Below are 24,787 nucleotides of genomic sequence, written 5' to 3' on the forward strand. Positions count from 1 at the left end.
AAGTCAGCGTTATATATATTTTTTATTCCTGCTTTTGTGTAGCGCGTGTGCCTTTGCGGCACAGTAAGAACACGTTTTACTAGGGGAGTCATTGCGTAGAAGCAGCGTGTCCCTGCGATTACTTTCCTTTATCTCCTTGTTTGAGTTTGTAATAAACTCATTTAAAGAGGAGTTACAATTCCCGGAATTGATTTTATGTTGTCTAAAATGCAGTAAGCAGCATAAAGTGTTAAATAGTGCGGGATATTTATTTAGTGGTAATGCATGTTCAACCTGATTTACCTATCCCGAATACAGCTTTTATGTTCCCGCACATCCCAGTTGTTAATTAACATGACACGTTTTACATATAGTGAATTGTCCTGTAAATAAAATGGTCGCTGTAGAATTGTATTTCCTTGTAACCACTGGGGTCCCCGCAACCAATTCCAACATCAGACTTTCACAGCGCTATTTTATTACAGTTGGGCCTAAATAATAAATAGAACCTTAGTTTGCATTTTTAATCACTATCTTCTAATTTGAGCATAACTTTCACCCAGACAGGCCTTGTTTAGATTAAGTGCAATGATCGTGAAGCCAAACTCCTTTCGCGCATGTTTAGACTATCATTGAAGCCCCACAGCTTTCAAAGGAGTCAAGATTTCCTCGAAAACCCATCCAGCGTCACTGAAAACTGCACTGCTCGTACTCCAGTATTCAGAGATTAGTGGTCCCTGGTGCCACTGCCCCCGCTGCACCAACAGAAACTACTTCCTAGACTCAGAGTGACTTGATGGTGAGATAAGGGCCTACTCAAAGAAACATTATGTGACCAGAAAAGCTAAATTATGGGGCATAATGCAGCACATCTTTTAAAAATATATCTTCATTAGACCTTCTCGGCTATAGCTCTTCAATGCCTGTCGGCTTAGCACCCAGGATAATGTGATGCATGCCTAAACACTTAAGGTACAAAAGGCGAGACCTATTGGCTATGCCAATGCTTTTATTTTATGTATTGCATTGCCCAGTCTACTGTCTTCTTAATAGGGCCTCTCCCGTCAAAGGCTTATTGAGGACTGAAGCCTGTACCTCTGGTTTGAGCCCTGAGACTCAGCCAGGTGTGCCATCTGAGTGTGGGCCCATGCACATCTGTCTGCTGGCCGTGTCTGCGGCATCCAGGGCAGATTTGAGGAAGGAGTTGGCGAGGTTTTTAGCCTCCTAGACTACAACCTTGGCTCTCTTGCGTAACTCCTCTGGAAGGTGTTGCATCAGCCCTTAAATATCGTCCCACTCTTGGTGCACATAGCAATTAAGAGTGCACAGAAGTTGGCTATCCCCCATTGTGTGGCATCCTCTCGCTCCATCTTTCTGCCCACTAGGTCCAGTCTCCTGCTCTCCTTCTTTGGCGGAGGCCACTTTGAAGTGGGGGCATTGTTTCTCTTCTTTACAGTCATCACAATGGTGGACTCCGCAGGGAAATTTCCCCTTGATGCATGTACATGGGGGTTCTGTGTAGAATGTTTGTACTTCTCCACAAGAGGGGTTATTACACTTGCAGTGGCTGGCTCTCTGAAAGCCTCTTTACCCTGGTCCAAGATGCTGGTGAGCAGGGGAAGAAAGAGGTTTGCCATATGAAAAGGTATCAGAGTTTCCAGTAGGAAACATGATTCCTCCATTTCTGCCTCTAGTTGTACCCCAAACGTGTCGACTGTCCTTTTGAGGAGGCTGTTGTACAAGGACAGGTCGTCCAGGAACAAGGCCTCGAAGGGTAGTTGTCTACACCTTACTCAGGGAACTCTATCATGGTCATACATGCATCCTTGAACTTGCTTTGCTCCTCGAATGTTGCCGCCTCTTTGTCCTAGAGTTTGTATTACTCCTCTTGTTATTCATCGTGTGGCTCCGGAGTTGCTGGCGCCTCCATGGCTGCTGGTTTCCTCTGCAGGTCCCAACTGTCTTGTTGAAATGTGAAACTCTCCCAAGGATTTGTCGAGCTTCTCCTTCTGGGAAGGGCAGCCATTATTAACTCTAATACTCTTTGTTCGATGTTGAGTGTTGGTGGTATCTTTCTTTTTGGCATCGACATTTCCCAGGCCCCAGTGTCTGCTCTTCTCCGTTCCCTCTTGAGCACTCATTTGCATCACAGGGTTGCTCCATCGGTGTCCTGTGGCCAGGACCCGTGCGGCTCCTTAATTTTGTGCTGACCTTCAGTCAGGTGTTTTGATGCGGAAACTGCTTTTGAGTACCTTGTGTCCAAGGACTTGGCGTCCAAGCCTTTCAGCAGTTTTGTTACCTTCTGCCATCTTCTTGGAGTGTCTTAGCTGATGTTGGCTGTGGCCCCTATGTTGTCTGACTCCCCTCCTTGCACTGGTTCGGTCTACTACACATTCTCTTCAAATTCGCTGGATAAGCAAAGGTCTTTTAGGGATTCCCATGTCTTGTGGTGCTACCTAAGACGTGGTGTGCTAGTCTGTTGGCATTGTACCTTGAGAGTTTTCGGCATAAACTTGGTGCAGGCTTCAAAATCTTCGTCCTTGTGGTCTTTTGGCAGGCACAGATTGCAAATGTGTGAATCCCTCTGCACAAACCTGCGGTGGCAGTTGGGGCAGAATTTAAATGGGGTATTTTCCATGACACACTGCTGCCTCTTCTCTTCATTCTCGGGCCAATAGGGTTTCACCGGCCGGATCCCCGGTCAGGGTCGAGAATGCTCTCTTCTGATTCAGTGGTGTTCTGTTTTTTCTCCAATAATTCTTCACAGCTTCTCAGTCGTGCTTCCAGACCCAAAGCTGGAAAAAAGAATCTTCAGATGGCGACTAAGCAAAGGACCTCCAGGGTGCTGTCTGACGTCACACAAGGGATGGACGGATGAAAAAAATAGGAGACACGTTTTTGGACCCAACCACTAAATGCCAGAATAGATGCATAGCATGTGAATCCAGAAAAGGATTCATGCTGTAAAAATAGAATGACTGAATGGAATGGTTTGAGCGCACAAGACTAATCTTAATAACTAACAGTAACCAATAACACTGGACTAACCAATAACCTGGGTTCTGGAGGAGCGTGCTGCCTGGCGTAAAGCACTTCAACGCCTCGTCGGGGGTAGCAAGCAAAATCTAATTACAATTTATTTCTAACAATCAATGTTCAACAATCGTCTACACCAAGCCAGACCCATGGGTCCATACCCTCATCCATCCTACAACACAGACACAAGAAAACAGTATTACTATTAATAACAATCTGTATATTAAAGAGGCACAGCAGAGATACCATGTACTGATTGGGACACAACTAGAAAGAGTGGTTACTAAAGTATATATAAAGATGCCCAGACGTGGGTCCTATGCTCACTGTGCCACTGGAACCAAGCTATACCTGGCTGATGAGTCCTTATCAAGGAGAAACAGACCCTAGATTGCTTGTTTTTCTGTTCGTTGAGGACTTGGCCTGGCACTTTGGGCTGGACTGTTCCAATAAGGAGCAGGGCCATGGCTGACCTGCACATTTTGGTCCAAATCGGGAGCTTACTCCTTCAGCCAGGACACACCTGAAGCCGACATCCGCCTCGGCGGCGCACGGCTGCAATGGTACCCCACCACATTCCGCTATCTGGGAATCCACATATACTGAAATCCAGCGGACATCCTAGAAGGGAACCTGATGAAAGCAATCGCCTCCATACGGGCCCAGATTGGCTTTTGGAAGACCCTGCCCTTAAATGTGCCCAGCTGAGTGACACTGACCAAGATGATAGTCCTGCCACGACTGTTGTACTACTTCTCCAATATTCCGACTTATGTCCCCGCTAAAGTATTTCGAGACATTGAGATGCTACTTCGTGGCCTCGTCTGGAACACGAGCCGGCCCCGCGTAGCGCTGACCAAATTATATGTGCCCACTGCCTCAGGAAGCCTGGCGATTCCCAACATGGAATTGTACTACCATGTAGCAGCTCCAGTGGGTATCGGGATGGCTTAGTGGTAAACATCTAGAGGATACTGCCTCTGACGACACTGTCTGGACCCCGGCGCAGATCTACGCTTTGTTCCACCCCTTAGCTCGACCCACTTGCCCTTCACAACTCCACCTGGCAGTAGCACGAAAGTGCTTCCTCCGCTGCTTGCGACTTACTCGCACCACAACACCATATGCTCCAATACTCCCTCTCCAGGGCACCCCTGGGGCGACAGGGGCATTGACGGAGGCCCAGCTGGCCAGCTGGACAAGGGCGGGAGTGGAAACACTGGGTGACCTCTACGCCGACGGCGAGCTGCTCACTTTTGAAGACCTCGCCAACACCACGGACCTTCCTGCGGGACAATTTCTACTACATGCGGCCATAGTTCGCACACTGACCGCCCCCTGGGGAGATCTCTCCGAGGAACCCCCGATGCATCAATTCATGCAATATCTACACGTCATGGGCAACGGTTCTCATGTGATACACTGGCTGGCGCAGGCCCTGCTGACACATACACAACCCTCTCTCACGCCTTTGAGGGAGAGATGGACAACTGACAGAGGCAGAGACTGGACGGGCAAAGAGTGGGAAAGGATACGGCTAGGGCCGACCAATATTCCACGCAACCCCCGTTTTAAGCTCATACAACTTTACATTTTACACCGGGCCTACCTCACCCCTGATAAAATTAACAGGTACTTCTCCCTTGCAGACACCGCTTGCCAGCGCTGCTCCCTAGTGGGAGCAGATCTCCTACATATGCTCTCGCACTACCCTGATATTCAATCGTACTGGGCAGAGGTCACAACTAAGCTCACACAATGCACTGACGAGCATGTGCCGCACACATGGGAAGCCTGCATACTGGGACTTTACAAACGCACAAAGCTGAACAAGGTACCGACACGGTTCTGGGACATGGGTCTCATCACGGCCAAACGCTTACTTACTAAACATTGGAAAGCCACTACCCCCCCACACGCCCGACACTGGCACGCATCCTTCATCAACTGGGCGCGAGCGGAGTGTGCAGTGCTCCGCCGGGAGGAAACGGCGGGCTTACGGAAGTTTCCTATTGCACAAACCTGGGACACTTACCTCAATTCCTTTCAGCAGGCTTGCCGGGAACGCGAGGCGACTTGAGATGCCGTGACTAGCTATTGCCGCACTGACACACGGCATTACAGACCACCACGACCCTAGACTCTTCCCCTCTCCCCCCCCCCCCACTTCACATCTGGCTGCCGTCGCACCCATGCCATTACTAGCGCTTTCGCTTTTTGCTCTCCTGCCATGGCCACATCCGACTTGCATTACACCCACAACCATATGCTTGCTCCCCCCCCCTACTGTTCGCTCTCACCACATGCCCCACTGTCAATGAAGGCTCGCTGCCCCCTTGTCCCCCCCCCCCCGAGACCTCTAGCTACAGACCTCTCATCGCATACCACACTGACAACACAGCCGCTTTCCCACTCCCGCCCCGATGTTACTCCACTGTTGCGTTTATATCTCTCTTGTTTACGCATCGGTCAAGTTCCCCGACCGATCCCTATATTGCTGCGGACGACGACACCCCACACGCAGTGATGCTGCTACGGGATAACACAAGCCTGACGACATGATCCAACCCCGAAGCGACACCATCTGGTCATCCCCTGCACACGCACACTATGACCTGCGGCGAGGATGGACTCCTCTCCCTGCCGCTGAGGGACCCAGCGAGAGAGCAACCACCCGCCTCTGCTGTATACACCCATATGGTTAACACTTAGGGACGCCATGAATGCTAGGTTGTCGAATATCTCTATCCTAATTGTACTGGACATGCGCTGCCGTCACCGGTGGCAGGAGCACACTTCCTTGCATTAGTGAGCTGTACTCCTATACAAGCGTTCATTTCATAGCGTCCTCACACGCATAGCGTCTTCAATCCCTCGGTAACCTATCCACACCGAACCTCGCATTTACTTATGTCACTACACACACACACACACACACACACACACTCATTGTGGATATAGGCTGTTACCCAGATAACACAAATGTCGTGGACGCGCTGCTTAGCCTACATTACTGATTGTAGAAAATGGGAAAATCTATGGACCTGCTTAATACTCGTGCTAGATGATGTATTACGTCTGTGTGCTCTACTTAACCTACGCCACCGGACCCCCGGGTTGTCGGCTGAATGGTTGTGTCATCTTGCCCAATACTCCCTGTTTACCTACCAACGCAGCCGGCCCCTGTGGGTTGTAGGCTACATGCTGTGTGAATGTAACACGGATTGTCTGGAACAATAAAGGTCTTTCTAAAAATAAAAAAAATGGCTGACCTGCACATTTCTGGGTATAAACTGAAGTGGCATGGTGAGCAAAAGAATGATGGGTTGGGATGCTACCCCGAGCGGCCGATAGAGTTAGACAAACTGCAACCATTCCTTAAATCACATTTGTGTGAAGGAAGAGACATTGGCACACAGGGTTAGAGTGCGAGGTCTACAGTGAGTCTCCAATGCGAAGCTGCGATGTCTAATGCCCAGACTTTCTGCATGGGTGAGGCTTAGGAGCCACCTCCACAAGCATATGTTTAAGACCAACTGCCTCTGCTGATGGGCTGCACACACTTGAGCCAGGTGGACCTGAACTCTAACCCACTGCCAAGAGATCAGAGCTGGACTTACTGATTCCTAGAGGGGGAGCCCAAAGTGCACAGCTAGAGGTCAGCGGTACACATACCTCATCCAGAGGAACACCCACAGTCGGCAGTATGGAGGGCACAGCAATAAGGCCTGACCTGGTCCAGGTCTCCCGTTTACGAGAGGCCCATGGCAAGGCAACTAAGGCAGAAGAGACAGAGGTAGGATACACCACAAATGCAGAAGAGTGATTTGGGGGAGTGTTCCCAGAGGTCTTATGGAAAAACAGTGCAGCACTACAACAATGGGAGACATGCCTACCAAGGATACATTGGTTTATGCTTATATTCAGTGATCATTTTTCATTACGTCAACAAAAATAAAAAACACCTGTCTTTAGGTTTTACTTGGTCAGCTCTACATACTACCATTTAGAAAATTCTTACACAAATGCAATAGGAAATAACTTGGCCCCGTGGATAGCACCTTCCTTTATTGCTGCACTACGTAGAAGGTTGTTCTCTTTCCATTTCAATGGTGCACTCTTCTGAATAAAATGAATGTGTGCATTAGCCACTCGAGTGGGCCAGAAGAGAGACCTTCATGTTCTACTCATTTTCGGTCCACATGGAGACTATAACTACTCGAGATTTAATCATCACCAAACGTGAAAACTACAACCCACTATATACATATTACCCTGAAATAAAATACACCGGTTCAGTGCAGGGTCAACAAACTGCGCATCACTTTCTACAGCATGCTTAGCACAAGCCCTCAAAACAATTAAGAGTCACTCCACCAAAATATCAACCACGCTCCAGATACAACTCCCTCTTAAGAGGGTGCTCTCTAACAGCAAACCAATCAAATTTGATAACTTTAACTGCTATTAACTACTAATAAGACGGAACACTAACGAAAGATGGAGAATTTCACCTGCTTCATTTGACAGACGCATTAAAGTGTAAAAATCAGATCTCTGATCTTCCAGTAATCGACAATCCACTTCGCCAAACAGTTTATATATAGTAAGCGCAATAGGCCAGGTTCTAGTTATTTACTAAAGGACTGCAATGCCAGTCTGCCCTGGAAATCTAACCAGATAAACAGATTACACCATCTGCATTAAACTAAACAAGTCTGTGGAAGTGTCAGTGTCTAAACATAAATGCACTGGAAGAGCTAATTAAAGATAATTTGATCTTAATGAGGCAGAAAAAGGATCACCGCTCATTCTACAGGGATCCGTGAAAGGCAAAAAAAGTCCCACCATAAACCCTTTCCTTCCCCTACAACTGGTGTATAACATGCATTCCAACGAGGACTGCCATATTCTTACCCAACAGTGCTGAGGTCTCTACCAAGCTCTCCCTGCTCAGCTGAAATGGAATTTCTCTTGATAAACTTATATTAAGATGAGCATTTCTTCATTACATTTACGGGGCAGCGTGGCATGCTACAATAGAAAAGCATTTATTTTTCGGCTACACTCGACCTTTCTTTTAATCAACCTGATTTATGCTAAGGACAAATTAAAATGATAGTTACCAGTAACATTATTACTCAGACGTCGTACTTAAGAGGTAAATGGCGACAGGATATTTCATTTATTTATATGAGACTTTGTACATGGATCAAATCAAGTCTGTCATAGCATCTTACAATGGAGTGAGACAATGGAGAGAACCCAATGCAAGAATGAACACAAAATCAATTTCGATGAAGTTTTGAAAGCCAATTGTACATTTAATACTTGTAACAAAATGTTATAGAGCAGCAAAGAGTCTATATGCTCATCTGCACATTCCCAACGTGGAAATGAATGCCTCATTCAGGAATGAAATGTGAGTACGGGTAACATTATATAGAATGTCATAGGGCTACAGTTTAGAATTGGTCATGTCCAAGGAATGGAATGGAGGCTAGAGTGCTAATATAACGCTGAGACGAAAGTTCTTTAATTTCTCTCTTGAACACCATATATACAGGGGACTGAAAGAATGGTATTCCGGATCTTGGGTGCTGCCCTGTAAAAGGAATGGTACAGAGTTTTTCTGAATTTTTAAAATTCAAGCTGCAGCCATCTTTGTTTTTGGAACTAGTGTTTTTCACTGGGATATGAATGAATGTCCTTTGTAGAGAGCAAACCGCTGCTTCCAAAAAAGGGTCCCAACTCTAGGTCTCGTTTTTAGGCTAAAAATGTAGGTTGTTTGGATGTACAGCCTTTTAGGTTACACACTCGGACCCAAGTATGTTGTATTAATCAAAGGGAAGCCATTTCAGAGATCTTGGGACTGGTGCGACTCAGTTTTCTTTGGGTTCGTAAACCCCTGCAACGAACAATTAAGTGCAAATACAGGGGTATTATTTTTGATTTGGGCAGGCAAGGGAGAAAGATGGTACCCTAGTACAGTCTTTAGTTATCTCAAGGTAGCATTATCATTTGTAGATCCAGTACTAAGATCAAGTATTTCAAAATGGGAATGGTGCGCAATTGCCATTGAGGAGTGTGATGTTGTGAGCATGACCTATCAACAAGTTTGTTGTAGAGTAATAAACCCAAAGACTTGTTTACTCATCACTGATCTTGTTCCTAAAAGGGCTTTAATTTAGTATACATTTGTGTGCAGATGCCGATGTGATATTTGGTTAAATAAGGAGGAACCCAAGTTGTATCTGGATTAATTAAGCTTTGGTAAGTGCTTACATTGTAAGGTCTGAGTTATTTTGAGGCTATTCTAAAAGTGAGCCAAGTCTTGTTCAGAGCCAATCTGGAGGTAGAGTTAATTTTGCTATCGGTGCACTGATGTCTGAGACAGTTTCTCAGATTCTGTGATTCAACTTAAAGGTTCAGCAGTGTAGAGGCTTAGACAGAACCTTGTGATGCACCATGGGGAGACCAAGTTGAACTCGAGGAGACATTTCCTATCTTAACTGTGGAGATGATCAACTCTCCAGGTAAGGCCCATTCTCCAAACATCCCCGGAGACATTTGAGTAAGGTCACATCTTTGAAAGTGTCAACGGTTGCTGTGATGCAGAGAAGAATGGAAAGGCAGGGTTCTCACGTATGTAATATATTTAAGATCTCTATAAGTTCCATGTCTGCTATTCCAGAGTTGCACCCACGGACATTGATAATTCAGAACAATGTACACAAACTTCACTTTTGTAGGTTGCCAACATTAGAACAAGCAATTTCATTGGGATTACTGAAACAGATAGGTTATTGAAGGCAAGCAGCAAAACCTATGATTCTTTGTACTAGCAAATCAGGAGTCCACACTCCAAAATGGGAGACATCTAATTTGGAAGTAAAAATCAAACACTAGGGAACGAACTACAAAAGCGCTACCGTATTTTAGACAATCTCACAGCTCTGGGCAGTCTAAAAAACACTCACTTCCACATCAATGCTTTATGGAGTGCCAGAACATCATTATAGGACCTGGCGGAGATCAAATTGCTTCGAATCAATCTATTTAAAGAAAATTGTTGTATTTAATGACATTTAGATAATGAAGAAAATCTGTTACTTTACAGAGAAGACCGAGTTAGTTCAGCTCGTAGGGAAAGCTTCAGGAACAATACCGCCAGTGGGACAGTTTAAAATCAAACAAAATCATGAAAACTGAAAACCTTAAAAATAATCACAAATAAAAAGGAACCCAAATGTGATTTAAAGTAGAACATACCTTACCAATAAGAGTGACTAATCAATGGAAAGAATTTGACTGTTGGTACAATTCCATGTTCTAGGAAAATTTACAAACACTACATCTGTGCAAAGACACATTACCTTCAGAAGCTGTGCTAATAAAAGCAAATGAAGGAATCGAATGTATGGAAAGCTGTGTTCAACAAACATGAACATTATTTTAAGAAAACTGTATAGCAAATACAGAAAAAGGGTCACAAACGTTTAGTCACATCTAAGGGATTGACATTCTCCCGCAGTACCCAGAATGTGGATCCCTTTTCCATAACAAAATGCAACATTTTTAGTGAAATATCATTTAATAATTTTGAGGTCTCTGCTTCTCAGAGATCTGCATTGGCTACCTGTTAGGAAGACAATCACTTTTAAGATCCTACTGCTTACCCACAAAGCATTGAACGGGACAGGCCCAGGGTATTTAAAGAGTGAGAATCTGGTTCGACACTCCTCTCAGAAGTCTATGCTCTGCACATCTGTTTGGCCAAAATCCCCCGGATCCACAAAGCCAGGACAGGGGATAGATACCTTTTCTTCCTCGGTCCGTCTTTATGGAACAAATTCTCACTGAAATTCAGAAGTATTACAGCTACCCCTTTGTTAAGAAGTTAAAAACGTGGCTCTTTTCCAATAACTGGTTCTGATATCATGCTCCCCCATTGATTGTTCCACTGTACTACCACATCAGTTAGGTCCTGAAGAAACGCAAATGATCTTTCAGACAAACAAGGCGTGAAACATATCGACCTTATGCTAAGTTAAACTGGCACATAAGGCCTTATAGTAACGTACCAACCTTCTGGTTTTTTAATCTACCATGGGCACCACGCTATTAAAGGGTTTCCCTGTGGATACCCCTAGGTAGTTTTATTTATCTACTCCTGCACGCACCTCACCACTTTTTTCACTGGATCAACCCCACACACCCACACTCACCTAACGGCTTTTCTCTTAAAAGATCTCAGTGAAAGTGACCCTTCAGGGGATTGTCTGGCATTGCAGTGCCGCCCGAAGAGGAGCAAAAGCCCGATGATGAAGCATGACATCCTTCGGGGTGTGTGAGGGCAACTAAGAGGCAAGACTCAGCCCTCCCCTTCGGGACTGGATACTTGATACAGAGGATGAACCTCTGACTCTCTTTCCTCCTCCTATCATCTTCTATTCTATTCTACTCTCAATCTTGCTTTACATTGACTGGGTGACACACTGCACCCTTAATTTGGAACAGTGTTCCCTTTGATTTAACGGTCATTTGTGGAGCACAGACACTGGACCTAAACAGGCTCCTGGTCCCCCCTCTTTGTTGACATACATAAATTATCCACCAGAAAGAATGTTACTGATGGTACATAACTTGTTCTGATTTATACTTCCAACCACAGATTCCTCAACGTTTGAATAGACACCATAGCAGTCTTTTAACAGGGGGTGGGTTTGTGAACTGGCTCATACGAAAAAGTCCTGCAAGACTGAGTGAAAAATGCTCATTTCAACAGACCAGACTGTTGAGGCAGTACTGATTTGAGGACATGTGTACCAATGCCCACATAGTTCCCTGACCAATATCCGGGGCATGCACTGCCCATGACAACGAAGTGGTAGCAGCTTTGGCTCTGGTGGAATCAGCCCTTAGGCCTTACAGAGGCTGCTTCTTGGCCAGTGTGTAGAAGATCTTGATGCAGAGCACAAATCATCGAGTGATGGTCTGATTGTGCACAGCCCTGCCCATCTTTGCCCAAGCAAACCCCCCAAAAAGCAGATAGTCCACTCAATGTTCCTTTGTGTGAAACGGAGTGCTCTTTTGAGGTCCAAATGGAGACCATCTACTGAGGGACGAAGCAGAGCAAAGAGTACCGGAGTGTGATATCCTGTCTGACTTGAAAGGGTGTTAACACTTTTGGCAGAAAAGAATATGATGTCCTCAGCACAAGCTTATCTGGGAAGAACATTGTATAGGGTGGTTGGAAAGAAAGAGCCTGAAGTTTGCTCACACACCAAGCTTAAGTCATGGCAATCAGGAAGACCGTTTTGAGGGTCAGGAGACATAATGGAGAACTGTGCATCAGCTCAAACGGAATACACATAAAAAATACACTTAAATCCCACTGTGGCAAAACTGTGCTTTGGTGGCATTAAGTGTTGCAAACCTTTAGAAATCTCCTCACGGATGATTAAAGCAAGTAAGTATGATCAGGCCACTGTAAAAAGGGTGAGAGGGCTTACAAATAGCCTTTTTAGTGCCCAAAGCCAGTCTTTGCTAGGCCAGAGATAAAATAAACAGCAAACTTCAGACAACTATGTTTGCAGTAGGGTAAATCTGGCAGGTACCGAAACAAACAACAAATGTGTCCCAGCAACTGGCGTACTCCAATTTTGTAGGTGGACTTGTCGCCACCAAGTTAACAACAACCTGACAAGGAAAGTAAACTACAACCACTCAATCTCGATGTATGGAGAACCAGAGTGCGTAGGTCTGGGTACAGCGTCCTGCACTGCGGCTGCTACAACAGAAGATCCTTCCAAACTTGCAGCTTGATCGGGAGGACAGATGCTCATGCCCTTGCGTTCTACGTGTCACACTATCCTGGCCTAATCTGGTGCCACTAAAATGATGAGTCTGGCCGTTCCTGATCTTCGGAACTCAGGGCAAGGGAGGCTAAGACAGAAAGGCATACAAAAGTCCTGTGCTCTACTCTAGGTGGAATGGGTCTCTAAATGAAACCTCCCTGGGACCTTCAACAGGCAACAGGGCTGGCATAGTGCATTATCAGCAGTGGGGAAAAGTTAGTCAGGGTTCTCCCCATTGTAGGAAGACTTCGTGCAGCAATTCCGGGTGTAACTGCCAATTTGTAGTTAGCTAAGCATCTTGGCTGTGTTCGTCCGTGCTGTGTACTGATTTGCAACAATCTTTTTCACTCTTTACTAAAAGACTATTGAAAGAAAACCATAGTGTTCAAATTTGTACGTGTATCCCTTCTAACAACGTGCATCTGGGAGCAGATGATTTCACATGGTGCTGCATGGATATACTTGTCTATGTTATGAACATTTGTTGTGGAGCGCTCAGACTCAGATGCTCAATATAGACTGGTTATCTTTGATGAGAACATTTACTGTTGTACAGCTCATAGATACCTTTGGGTCTAGCTATTGCTATATAAAACTCTTAAATAAATAAATGAGAAATAACCATTCTCAATAACCAATTTACTTTAACTTCTAATAAAAGCTTTACACTTAACTGCAATCTACAAAACTAGTCAACGTGCATGGTTTCCATTGATAAGTTTCTTCAGCAGTTGAAAGTAAATTTAAATCCTTGCTTGAGATCTGGACGGATATTTCAAAAAGTAGATTCCTCAACTTCTGAATATACCCCAGGCATCAGAGACTGGATCTGGAAACATTAAAGCAATACACCTGCAAGCCGATAGTTGGTGTTGTGTGGCTATGTGCCAACTTCTTTTTGCTCCGGAACTGAAGAGCGCACTGACATCAATTCCTTTCTTTTCGCTCCTTCAGACAGATTCAGATCTACTCATTTTTTTCTTAACTTTTTCTCAACAAAAAGTTTTTTAAAATTCCAGGGTGAGAGGCAAGATGTTGCCTCCTAAGAAGAAAGAGTTCAAAGCATAAAGGGACTGTCACAAACCGATGTCTATTAAAGACATTCATGAGGTATGATGCCCAGGGTCACAATAATACTCCAGAGCTTGTGACGACTATTTAAATGAAATGCCATACGGAACTCCATCTTTAAACATCAGAAGACGCCAAGGTGTAACTGGTCCTGCTCCCGAAGTCGTTCCCGCAGCAGATCTTTGTCACTGTTGAAGTTTTCAGGTAAGTCCAAAAAGAAGCATAATAAATCTAAGCAGGAATTGGGTCTCTTCCTGTCACTCAAACTCCAGAGAGGGCGCAACGGCATAAACATGCCACCCTTTCTAGCTCCGGATCTTTATCGGAGCAGATTGCGAGCCTGGTTGTGATGCACTGCGAATGTCCAGGTCGGTAATAACGTAGCCTACTGAATTTTCAGGGAGACCATGCTGTGCATTTTTAGCACTTTACCAGTTGCCTCTGGCGACCATTTGGGGTCTATGAATCCACAGGGGCCTCCAGTGTGACTTCTGTTGGTAAGTCTGCCATCTGAACAGACTGCTCCTCTTGAACTCTCATTGGATTCAGTACTGCCTCCAGTGCCAATTTTGGCTGTGGCACCACTTGCTGAGCCAGTTTCCTTCACTTGGTGCCAGTGCTGAAGCCACAGACACAGGTGGAAGAGTCACAACCAATTATGCTCTCCGACTTAAATCCACCCAGGCCTTGACGGAGGCTGAACAGTGCTCCCACCGTAGCGCAGACAGCTAGAAACCCCCCAAATCGTAATTCATTGACCTTACCATACAGCAGAGCTCACACTTTACACAACCTTCTTGGCAATGATTAAGACCATTTCAATTTCAACAAAAGCGATGATTTGGTTCCCAATATGATAAAACAAATCGTATGAGGAGCTACAAGACAGCAATGGTCTGGATACTTCCCCAGATACTGGCCCTGTTTCTCCTCCTGACCATGCCACCGAAGAAAATGCCTTCTTCGCTGTGTGAATGCAGAGGGCAGCAGACCTACTGGATCCATAACAAACTACTATAGAGGGGAAAACTAATGTTCTTACTGACATACTTCAGACTGATTCAGGCACTTCATGAACCTCTACCACCATTAAACGAAGCCCTCTTGGACAAAACCAGTGAACAGGCAGGTTGCTCTGCGCAATCAGCCAGCATCAAGCAACCCAGACTTCTTTACACAACACCCCACACCAGTGAGCTTACTGAAGCAGGCGTCCAACCGCAAGGTTAATCCGAACATCTTCACCACCTAACCAGCATGTGAGACTAAAAACAAAGATCTTTGGCGAGCACATCTCACCCACGAGCCTTGTGCTACAGTCTGTAAACACCAGCTGTTTTCAAGGACGCTACTCATGCCCAATAGGACACAGTGATCCAAGTTGTGCCAGCAGTTCCAGATGACCTCTGGGTGCCCATGACAAAAGCTATCAAGGATTGCTGCGATGCAGCAAGATTTGTGATCCACTATGGTTTGGACAGACGTCTGGCAATTGGCAATGGTTTGGAGCCATTCCTGGATAAGTTCTAAGGGCTCCTCTGCCTATGCCCAGGCATCCCAATGAACACGTCATTTTCAATGTCCCTCACCTTTTTGGTGAGAAAGCAGTCATCCATGGAACATTTTCATGAAATCAAGGCTACAGCACATTCCTTGGGCCCATCTACCCCAGCTAGACAGCTTCAGCAACAATTTTACCCTCCTGAAGGCTATGGTCTGTGTTTCCAATAGCACCACCATCAGACCGCTCCACCAGCCCAAGGTCTCCCAGGCCTATTGTGGCTCGCAAAGACAATGCCCAAGGAATCAAGAATAGGCAGCTCAGTTCCACACCCCTCCAGCTGCTGACAGAATCTCTTTAGTTCATCTTTCGTTGTACACAGCCACTGTGTCCGGCAACAGGATTCAGCATTTCTCCCAAGGGTGACAAACCATCGCGCAAGACTATTCGCTCCTCCAACTGTAAATTGCGGCTATGACCTCCCATTTCTTTCTACCCCAAGGCACCTTCCCCCACCTACAAGACTGCTGACTGTGGGCCACATGTCCATCTTGCAGCAGGAGGTGCAGGTCCTTTTGCCAGAGAGGCAATAGATTGGCTTCGGAAGTAGGAACTAGGAGTTACTCCCACTATTTCCTTGTGCTGAAGGAAGGAGGCCTTTGACTCATCTTAGATCTTCACCGTCGTATCTCCTTTCCAATGTAAGGACAAATTCAAGTTCCTTATGCTAGCCCAGGTCCCATCTGGCCTAGACTCTAGAGACCGAACTGCAGCGTTGGACCTGCAGAACTTATTTCCATATACTCCCTTTTTGGCTTCACCAGTGCCCCCTGGATGTTTACAAAAGGGATGGCAATGGTCGCAGCACACCTCCGGAAGTCGAGGGTACCAGTCTCCACATCGATGACTGGCTTTTGAAAGTGGACTTGCGTAAGGCAGTCGTCAACTACTTTAAGAACACTGTAAACCTCCTAACATTGCCGGGGTTCACTAGGCAATATTCCGAAGTCACGCCTGACTGCTTCTCAAATGCTCCCCTTTGAGAGTCATTCTGGATACAGAATAGTTTAATGTTTCATGCCGTCTGCTGTAGCAGAGATTCAGGATAGAAAGGGCAATGATTCAGATGTTCCTGCCTCTGTTCTAGAGCTCAGTACAGATGACTGAGGCTGCTGAGATTGCTTGCCTGTTACATTCTGATGGTGGGACATGCCACATGGAGGCTCCGTAAAGGGCATCTGTAGTCCCAGTGGGATCACCACCAGAGGATCTTTCAGACTCTATCCAGATTTATCAGACACGGCAAAAGACCTGCACTGGTGGCTGCTGTACCGTGACTGGTTAACTCACACTCCCCTCTCCTTACCCTAACCAGATTTGACAATGGTTACAGAGGCCTTGCTTCTGCGTTGAGAGGCCCTTCAGGAGAGGTGAAGATCAGAGAGGCATTTGGTTTCCGGCAGAACCTCAGTTTAGAATCCATTTGTTGAAGCTCAGGGTGACTGGCTTGCCATTAAAGACCTTCCTGCCCACTATCAGAGGGAGGCTGGTGCAGGTGCTCGTGCTCATGGACAACGTCACTGCCATGTGCTACAGCAACAAACAGGACGTTATGAAGTCTTGGGTCCTGTGCAAGGAGGCTCTACAACTCTGGAACTTGGTGGACCACCAGGGAATTTATCTGAATGTGTCTGCTGTTGAACCACCTGGAGATGTGTACAGCACCCAGAGATGTGTGATTTGGTGTTTTGTCAACTTGAGTTCTGCACAGTCTTATCAGGCATTTATAGTAAGTCCCGTTCCTAATGAGTAAGCGAAATGGGAGATGTGAAATAATGGTGTGGTGGGCAAACCACAAATCAGTGTCATGCATTCTCATCATTGAAGTAGGAGCACCTTCTAACCTTTTGAGGTTATTTTTTATTTTCTTTATTTTTAACATGCATCACTAAAGCAGGTTATCAACGGGAGACCTTTCAAATCTCAGTCTTGGTAACTAATAGGTTACATTTTTTGAATTGGAATATGTTTTTTAAAAAAGTACAGAACATGACAATTAAGAAGCCACAGACTTCTGCTACCTCGGAAGCAAAGTAGCAGGATTCTATGGTGTAACAAGCTCCGTTTATTGTCTTCGAGGACATAGCCTCAGACTTTGAGAAATGTGTTTGTGCTTTGTCCAGGAGGAAAACGGTCTGTGGTGGTTTGAGAACCAATTACCCTGTTTGCATGTCCAAGAGGCCTCTCATAGTTAGCACGTTTAGTTTACTTATTTGCGGATAGCATATGCAACACACAAATTACAGAGTAACATTAAGCCACATAAGGATGTGTGTTGCCCTAAATGTGGAGACATGGGAGTCGAATTGATTCATATAGCTCATATCATCTATTTTTGTGTTCATTCTGTGATGAAGGTTGTTAAGTACTACGAGGGTGGGGGAACAATTCAGGGAGATGGGAGTGTTTAGTGCAGGTGGGTGGAGTGTGTGGACTGAGCGGGAGAAGCATGGTGTTTGTGAAGTATGTTGTGTGATGTGTGTGATGCAAGGTATGATCGATTTGAGGGTGCATATGGGTGGGGGTGTTCAGCGAGTCATGTGTATGCGTGCTTGAAGATTGTGTACATGGGTGGGCGTAGCTATGTTACAGTAAGTTCTGGATGTGTGAGCGTTTTCGTGGGAGTGAACTTCTCAAACACCCATGGTGGAGAAATCAATTTACTTCCCAATTGCCTATTTTGTAAAGGTTGAACACTTTTGAATCTTAAGAAGCATACTCCTTTAATGTTTATTCATGGGGCCATGATACATAGCATGAATACTTGCTGGGATGATAGAGAAACAGTTTTATATCAATATAATGCCGTGCAGTTCAACCTATTCGCTATCTATGCAATAATCTGATCGATTAGGTCTAAACCGAACTAACATTTAGTTAAACAAAACACTAGTCTAACCTGAAGACTGGAAACAAGGTTCCAGAACGTGTCATGTGGTTTTGTAGCATCCGTCAAACAGACCCTTCTTGTAAACTGGATTACACACACCATGGGTAGCCATCAATTCATTCTTTTCTCAAAGACGGTTGTTTATAAATGGTGCGTTTTTAAAATTGTATTTTCCTCTGCTAGGCTTAATTAAGGTTGCAAAGTATGTACACTTTGTGAAATTGTTTTAAAATTATTTTCTAGGTAAAATATTTTTTCCAAGACATTTTATCCAGTGAAACTGTCAAAGTGTTTTTGCTGCGATTGTTTTCAGGGACAAATTACGTTTGCAGGACTTTTATCACAGGTGCAGCGACATTTGCAAAGTTGTCAAAAATACAAACTTTGCAAAGACAAAACTTTGCAATTAGTCCCTTTATTTATTCCTGGGCATTTTCTGTGGTGGTTTTCTTTTATGAGAGGTAGTCATAGTTCGGAAAGGAGATGTAAATGCGAATGGTAACAGTTCTTAACGCTAAGTGGATTAGACCACTCTAAGTCCGTAGCTGCAGGACAGTATCTTGCACAAATGAAGTCATTTAGTAATTCTGAAGTACTCACCACTGCTGCCACAGTCTGCGCAGGAGATGAGTTCTTCCGGCTTTTTGTCGCGATTTGATTCTTTCGTCCCCAAACAGAAACTACAAATTGGAATGGGATCAGCTCGAGGCTGTGGGCAAAAAAAGAAGCAACTAAGTTAAAGTCATTCACACTAAAACGTCTCGTGCAAATAAGTCATCTAAACTGCTACACATTTTTGCTTTGTGACGAAAGCGGGCCACCACGATAGGCCCTTGATCTAATCAATAACTATTCAATTTCGAGAATTCATGGTTATGCCCTAGTACAGGCAGTGTACAGAAGCAGTGTACTCCTAGAGGACGCACGTGTCTCTCTCACACACACACACACTGCAAACCCACTTGTGTGCACGAGTGGTCCCTCGAGTTAGCTAAAAGGCTTCCATTTTTTTTTATTAAGCTCTGCATTCCTTCTTTGCTTCACGGTAATCCGTTGTCTCCACCTATATAACTGAGCGAAGCATGCACATCCCATCGGTCCTGTGTTACCTAAACCAGCAACGTATACAGTTAAGTATAAAGTAAGACTTCTTAAAGGCCATCTATACTTGGTCCAAACTGCTACCACTGGTGCTGGTTTCACGAGCACATCACAAGCCCCACAGATCTAGGTTATAAAAGGAAAGAGAAGCCATGCTACAATACATTGTGAACGTTATGACTAGACTGAAGGTTTTACATTATGCACACACCTTCATGCGGGACGGTTACAACTCCCAAGTTATTCTGCGAGAAAGAGGCCAATTAAAATGATGCGAAAAACAATCACCATAGCCGGTTGCATACAAACGCATTTTAGATAGGTAGCAAGAAAGACACCCAGCTTAGATTGAGTTGCTTCATGCGGTTACTTTTTAGATGTGCTGTACCATCCTTAAATTCTTTATTGCCTTAGTTGGTTTCCTGAGGGCCAATGGCAATCAGAGATATTGGTTGCTAGTCAGTTTAATGATTAAGTAAACGTTGTAACCCTTTTATTCTGTTCTGTGTCTAGGTGGCAGTGACTGACAGGTGACTAACTCATGCAGGTCTTAACCTTCATGAACAACGGTGCGACTATGCACTAGCAGACATGCTCCATGCTTGAAGCACGCTCAATATTTTGTACCCATCATCCGAGGTGTTTTTTTTATGGGCAGTAGACACCTAATCAATCCAGCCCAGTTGCATGTATTCCAGAGGCTATTTGCTGCAGGCCGCAGCTCTCATATGTTATGTCATTCCCGCAAACTAGGTTACCTGCAGGTCATGAAGATGGTGTTAAGTTAACCAGAATTTCAAAAGCCAAACACACACAAGGTTACCAAGACATCCACATAGACCTAAATAAGTAGGCTCGCCTGCTTACAGTACAACACAGTTAAAATGTTGGCTCAAACAGCAAAAACTTAAGCTAAGAGTACTATGTATAGTCAATTTAGGAACACCCTACACAAGTTTGATTTAGCCTTCAGTAAGCAAGTGTGTGTATCACGGTTGAGCACAAAAGTAGTCTGGTATTCACATTGAAGCTTGGCGGATGCTATCCTGTACATAGATAATGTACCTTAACTACGAACCTGAAGTCTCTTTTTATTAACATGCAAGCCATTTCTACTTGAACAGGTAGGTGGCACTTCAAATGCAAGTATAATTCAACAATTAGAAATACAGCACGATCAACATATTTAAAAGATAACTTCTTGAGCAAAAACATTTTTTTTTAAAAGTAAGAAAAACCTACCTTGAATAAAAGCAAATTTCAAAATATGCTACTCTCACCATTGGAAACTAACCTAAAGTTCAAAGGTCATTAGAAAGTTCAAAAGCTAAAAAGAACCCAAGAATGATTTTGGTAGACATTGCACCATGCAAAATATAAAATGGTCAAAAATGAACAAAGCTAATGTCTGGGACATGGGTGACTTTTGATAAAAAAGGAAATAAATAATTGAGCAAAAGCTTTAAATTGAACATTGTGGTATTCTTAAGCAGGTCACGCAAAGGACCAATCTGCCCTGGCTGCAGGAAAGAAGCAGCTATGTTTGTAACAAAGAACGTACAAAGAACAAAGTAGCAAAAAGCAAAGGTTAGGTTTCCAAATAACCATTGTGACAAGTCTATTTACCCCTTTGATCTCCTTAAGTGTTCCTACGAGGATCTGGGCTGAACAGTACCTCCAAGAACAAGGTATGCAAGATCTTTTGAAGTTACTCGACCTAAGGCACAATTGAAGGAGACGAGGTCATCCCCCTAACGCTTCCCACTGTCAACAATAATCTCAATACCCCAAACTCTAGTGTTGTCAACCCACTAGAACCTAAGGAGGAAAGCAATCAATCCCAGTGATGAAATTGGCCATTACGTAGACAAACGTTGTCAGCCACCTCCTAAAAGCGCTCACAGAAGAGGCTGCTTCATAGTTTGCCTTCATAATATACTACAGGTTGGAAAGCAATAACAACTTCAAGAGTTCATGTTTGCTTCCTTAGATTTAACTCTAAAAACTACTTTTATTCAATCACCCAGTAATCTATTCTTTTCCATGCCAAATTCATAAAGTCAACATTCATAGACAACTACCCAACACAAATACACAATTTGAACAAAACGTATTGCTAATTCTAGCGCAGTGAATGCAATGCTTCAAACCTAAACTAAAACTGGAGTAATCAGATACTTTTCTATAGTACAAGTACATGCATATTAAATGAAGACAAAAAGGTTCTCATCTAAGCGGGACAATTCATTGCTCACGGTCAATACAAGATTAAAATGGGAACAAAGATAATAAATAACTACTTTTCCATGTCGTAATGTCAACAATATCAAATTTAAAAAATGGCAGAAGGTAATTCTAGTTAGTTATATAGCTGCCATATTTCCATTGTACTATGATCATCAGAAGTCAGCTTTGTCTCTAGATATGCTTTTTGTTAATGTTACTCACTGTGTCCATCCCAAAACCAGTAAAGTTCATGTGAGAAGTCATCACTTTCACGTTGGATAGGTGTCACAATATAGGGTATCTATCAATGCTGACAATACCAAGCTCAATACAATTTGGGCACCAGAGCGAAGAAAATAAGGAGGTTGATGGTCTTGCAGTCATAAGTAGGACCAGTCATTAAGCTTTTATGAATGGCAACAGTGGCAGCTTGCAAAGACACACTAGAAATAACAAGTCAAACAAAATTATTCCGTGAAGAAAACGTACCACCATTACCCAGTCATCCATTTATCACTTCTATTCCTGGAACCCCTGAACTTCACAGGAGTTCAAAGGAAAGAAACGTCTGAACAAAATACAGATTGCAAAAAATGGGGATAAATGAGTTTTTTACATTGTTAATCAACAAAGAAAATGGCTAAAAAGCCAGGTTATTGACATATATGTGGAGGTGGAAATCCTCGCACAAAGACGTGCGCACTGTTGTACTGGAAACTTCTAGGTTTCTTCTCTTCTTGGTAGAGAAATTTCTTTAAACATGATTCAATGAAATTTAGTCTTTGATTCGTCTTGTTTTATTTCATGATAATATTGATCTCTTATTGAAGTTCATAAGAAAATCTTCATTCTGTATTTGTTAGTTTTACACTTAATCCGATGCCCAATGCATTTCGGGTCGATAGATATGACCCTTCCTCAAGGGCCTAAAAATGGATAAAATACAGGACCTTAGCACACACTATTAGATGAAACAACTTTTGTAAGCATGCACGCGAGTGTAAAATAGTGAAGCAATTGTGGAAAAAAAGGCCTCGTGCAAAAGAAAGTCAGTGTATGACTTTCTTTTGTACGAGGCCTTTTATTCCCTATCCCCTTGGTTCCATCCGCTCATCCTCAGTTCTTTATGAGGTTAATGTACCCATATACTCGACTATGTAACTTGCACATTTTTTCGTCTTTCCTACATTTATTATTTTTACATTTTTCAAAAGATTGATTTAATGATGCTCCACTTTCTCTCCATTATGCAGCACAGCTAATATTTTGTATCTGCCTTTAGTTCACTCATTAGTTTTTTCGTTGCTATCACCTTTACGTCTAACACTGCATCAGCAGTGTTTCTTTATTTCCTTTGAAGCCACGCTCCTCACATCACGTGACTAACCTCTCGGACTATTTTTTCTGTTAGTAACTTCAGCTTTTCTAAACACCGTTCCGAGCACCCGACACAAGCCTTTTTTCCACTTTCCAAGTAAGTTGATCACTCCAGCCTTTAGACTTTGCATCTCACTCTACCCAGTTCCCCCTAGTCGTTATCACCCTCACCGTTACTTCGATCGCTCACTTAGTCTATTTATTTTTTATCGGCACTAAATTTTTTTCCGTTTCACTCAGCACCCGGTTTAATCCCTCTGCGGCACTTCCCATTCCTAGGACTCTTCACCTCACCGATAACAGTTTTTCCACAATTGCCTCACTATTTTACACTCACGTGCATGCTTACAAAAGTTGTTTCATCTAATAGTGTGTGCTAAGGTCCTGTATTTTGTCCATTTTTAGGCGCCTGAGGAAGGGTCATATCTATCGACCCGAAATGCATTGGTCATCGGATTATGTGTAAAACTAATAAATACAGAATGAAGATTTTCTTATGAACTTCAATAAGAGATCAATATTATCATGAAATAAAACAAGACGAATCAAAGACTAAATTTCATTGAATCGTGTGTAAAGAAATTTCTCTACCAAGAAGAGAAGAAACCTAGAAGTTTCCAGTATAACAGTGCACACGTCTTTGTGTGAGGATTTCCACCTCCACATATATGTGTCAATATTCTTAAGGCACGGCAGGGCACCGTGCGTCAGACGCAGCGCCAAACTTAACAGGATTATTTTCATGAAAAGATCTTGTGATTATTTTGAGTGCAAAGGGATCATTACTTTTTTGTTCATAAAAAGCCAGGTTATGCATGTTTCTGGTAAGACACGTTAAATATTTCCATACTTCAGAGCCATGCAATAACTGCAGCTAACATATCACAGTAGTACCCAAGAATCACTAAAGGCAGACCAACACATCTACATTTGTTTGCTAAAATGAATATATGATATTACCACGATTACAAGTTCCACGCATGGCATTACCACGCGAATTTTAGTTCGCAAGTGGCTTTACCACGCTGGAATTTGCAACGAAGGATTATACCACGCATTTTAACGTCCTTTAAGCACAAACGATAAAGATTAATTTCTTACCTGACACCTTCCTGTCTTTCACCAGCAGCCCGTACTTCAATTCACCATCGAAACAAGCGTCAAAACACGTCTACCAAAACTAAAAAAGGACTGCTATTTTCACGTACACGGCACGTCTTTGGGGGAGGCACTTTCCTTTTTCTTCGGTGGTACTGAAGTTCGTTTTTTTAATTTAAGTAATCCGCTCCTTTGTTTGTTTTTTGGGGGAGAGACCCCCCCAGCGCCCCTCCGAGCCCCCCCCTGCCCCCCCAAGCCCACGCCCCCCCCCTGCCCCCCCAAGCCCACGCAGAACGACTTGAAGGAATACCACGTCTCCCCCCCAGCCCGTGGTAAAGACGTCGTGGAAGGCACCCTCGTTGTAAAGACGTTTGCGTGGTAAGTGTCACGTGGTAAACGTTATTAGTGGTAATGCCTTCGTGGTAAATGATGTTTCCCTGCTAAAATGCCACTCCGCTCCCTTCCCTATAATCCTGCTTTGGGGGGTGCAGTTGACCCGCATCTATATTGGGTGCAAAGAGTTTATGGGTAAAAGCAGGATTGCTCCCTTTGGCCTAGACATTACTAGTAACTTCGCTAAGTTCCAGG

General features: G+C 44.0%; 1 protein-coding gene across 3 annotated transcripts in view; it reads right to left on the reverse strand.

The window, feature by feature from the left end:
* KAT6B (lysine acetyltransferase 6B) overlaps positions 1 to 24,787 on the reverse strand; it is a 491,853-nt gene that overhangs the window by 191,396 nt on the left and 275,670 nt on the right. For all 3 annotated transcript variants that reach the window (XM_078642736.1, XM_078642737.1, XM_078642735.1), the window contains exon 3: positions 18,998 to 19,106. In XM_078642736.1, coding sequence (XP_078498862.1) covers positions 18,998 to 19,106 — 109 coding nt within the window. The remainder of the gene's footprint in view (positions 1 to 18,997; positions 19,107 to 24,787) is intronic.

This window comes from Lissotriton helveticus, chromosome 5_1 (assembly GCF_964261635.1).
Source record: "Lissotriton helveticus chromosome 5_1, aLisHel1.1, whole genome shotgun sequence".
Lineage (NCBI taxonomy): Eukaryota > Metazoa > Chordata > Amphibia > Caudata > Salamandridae > Lissotriton > Lissotriton helveticus.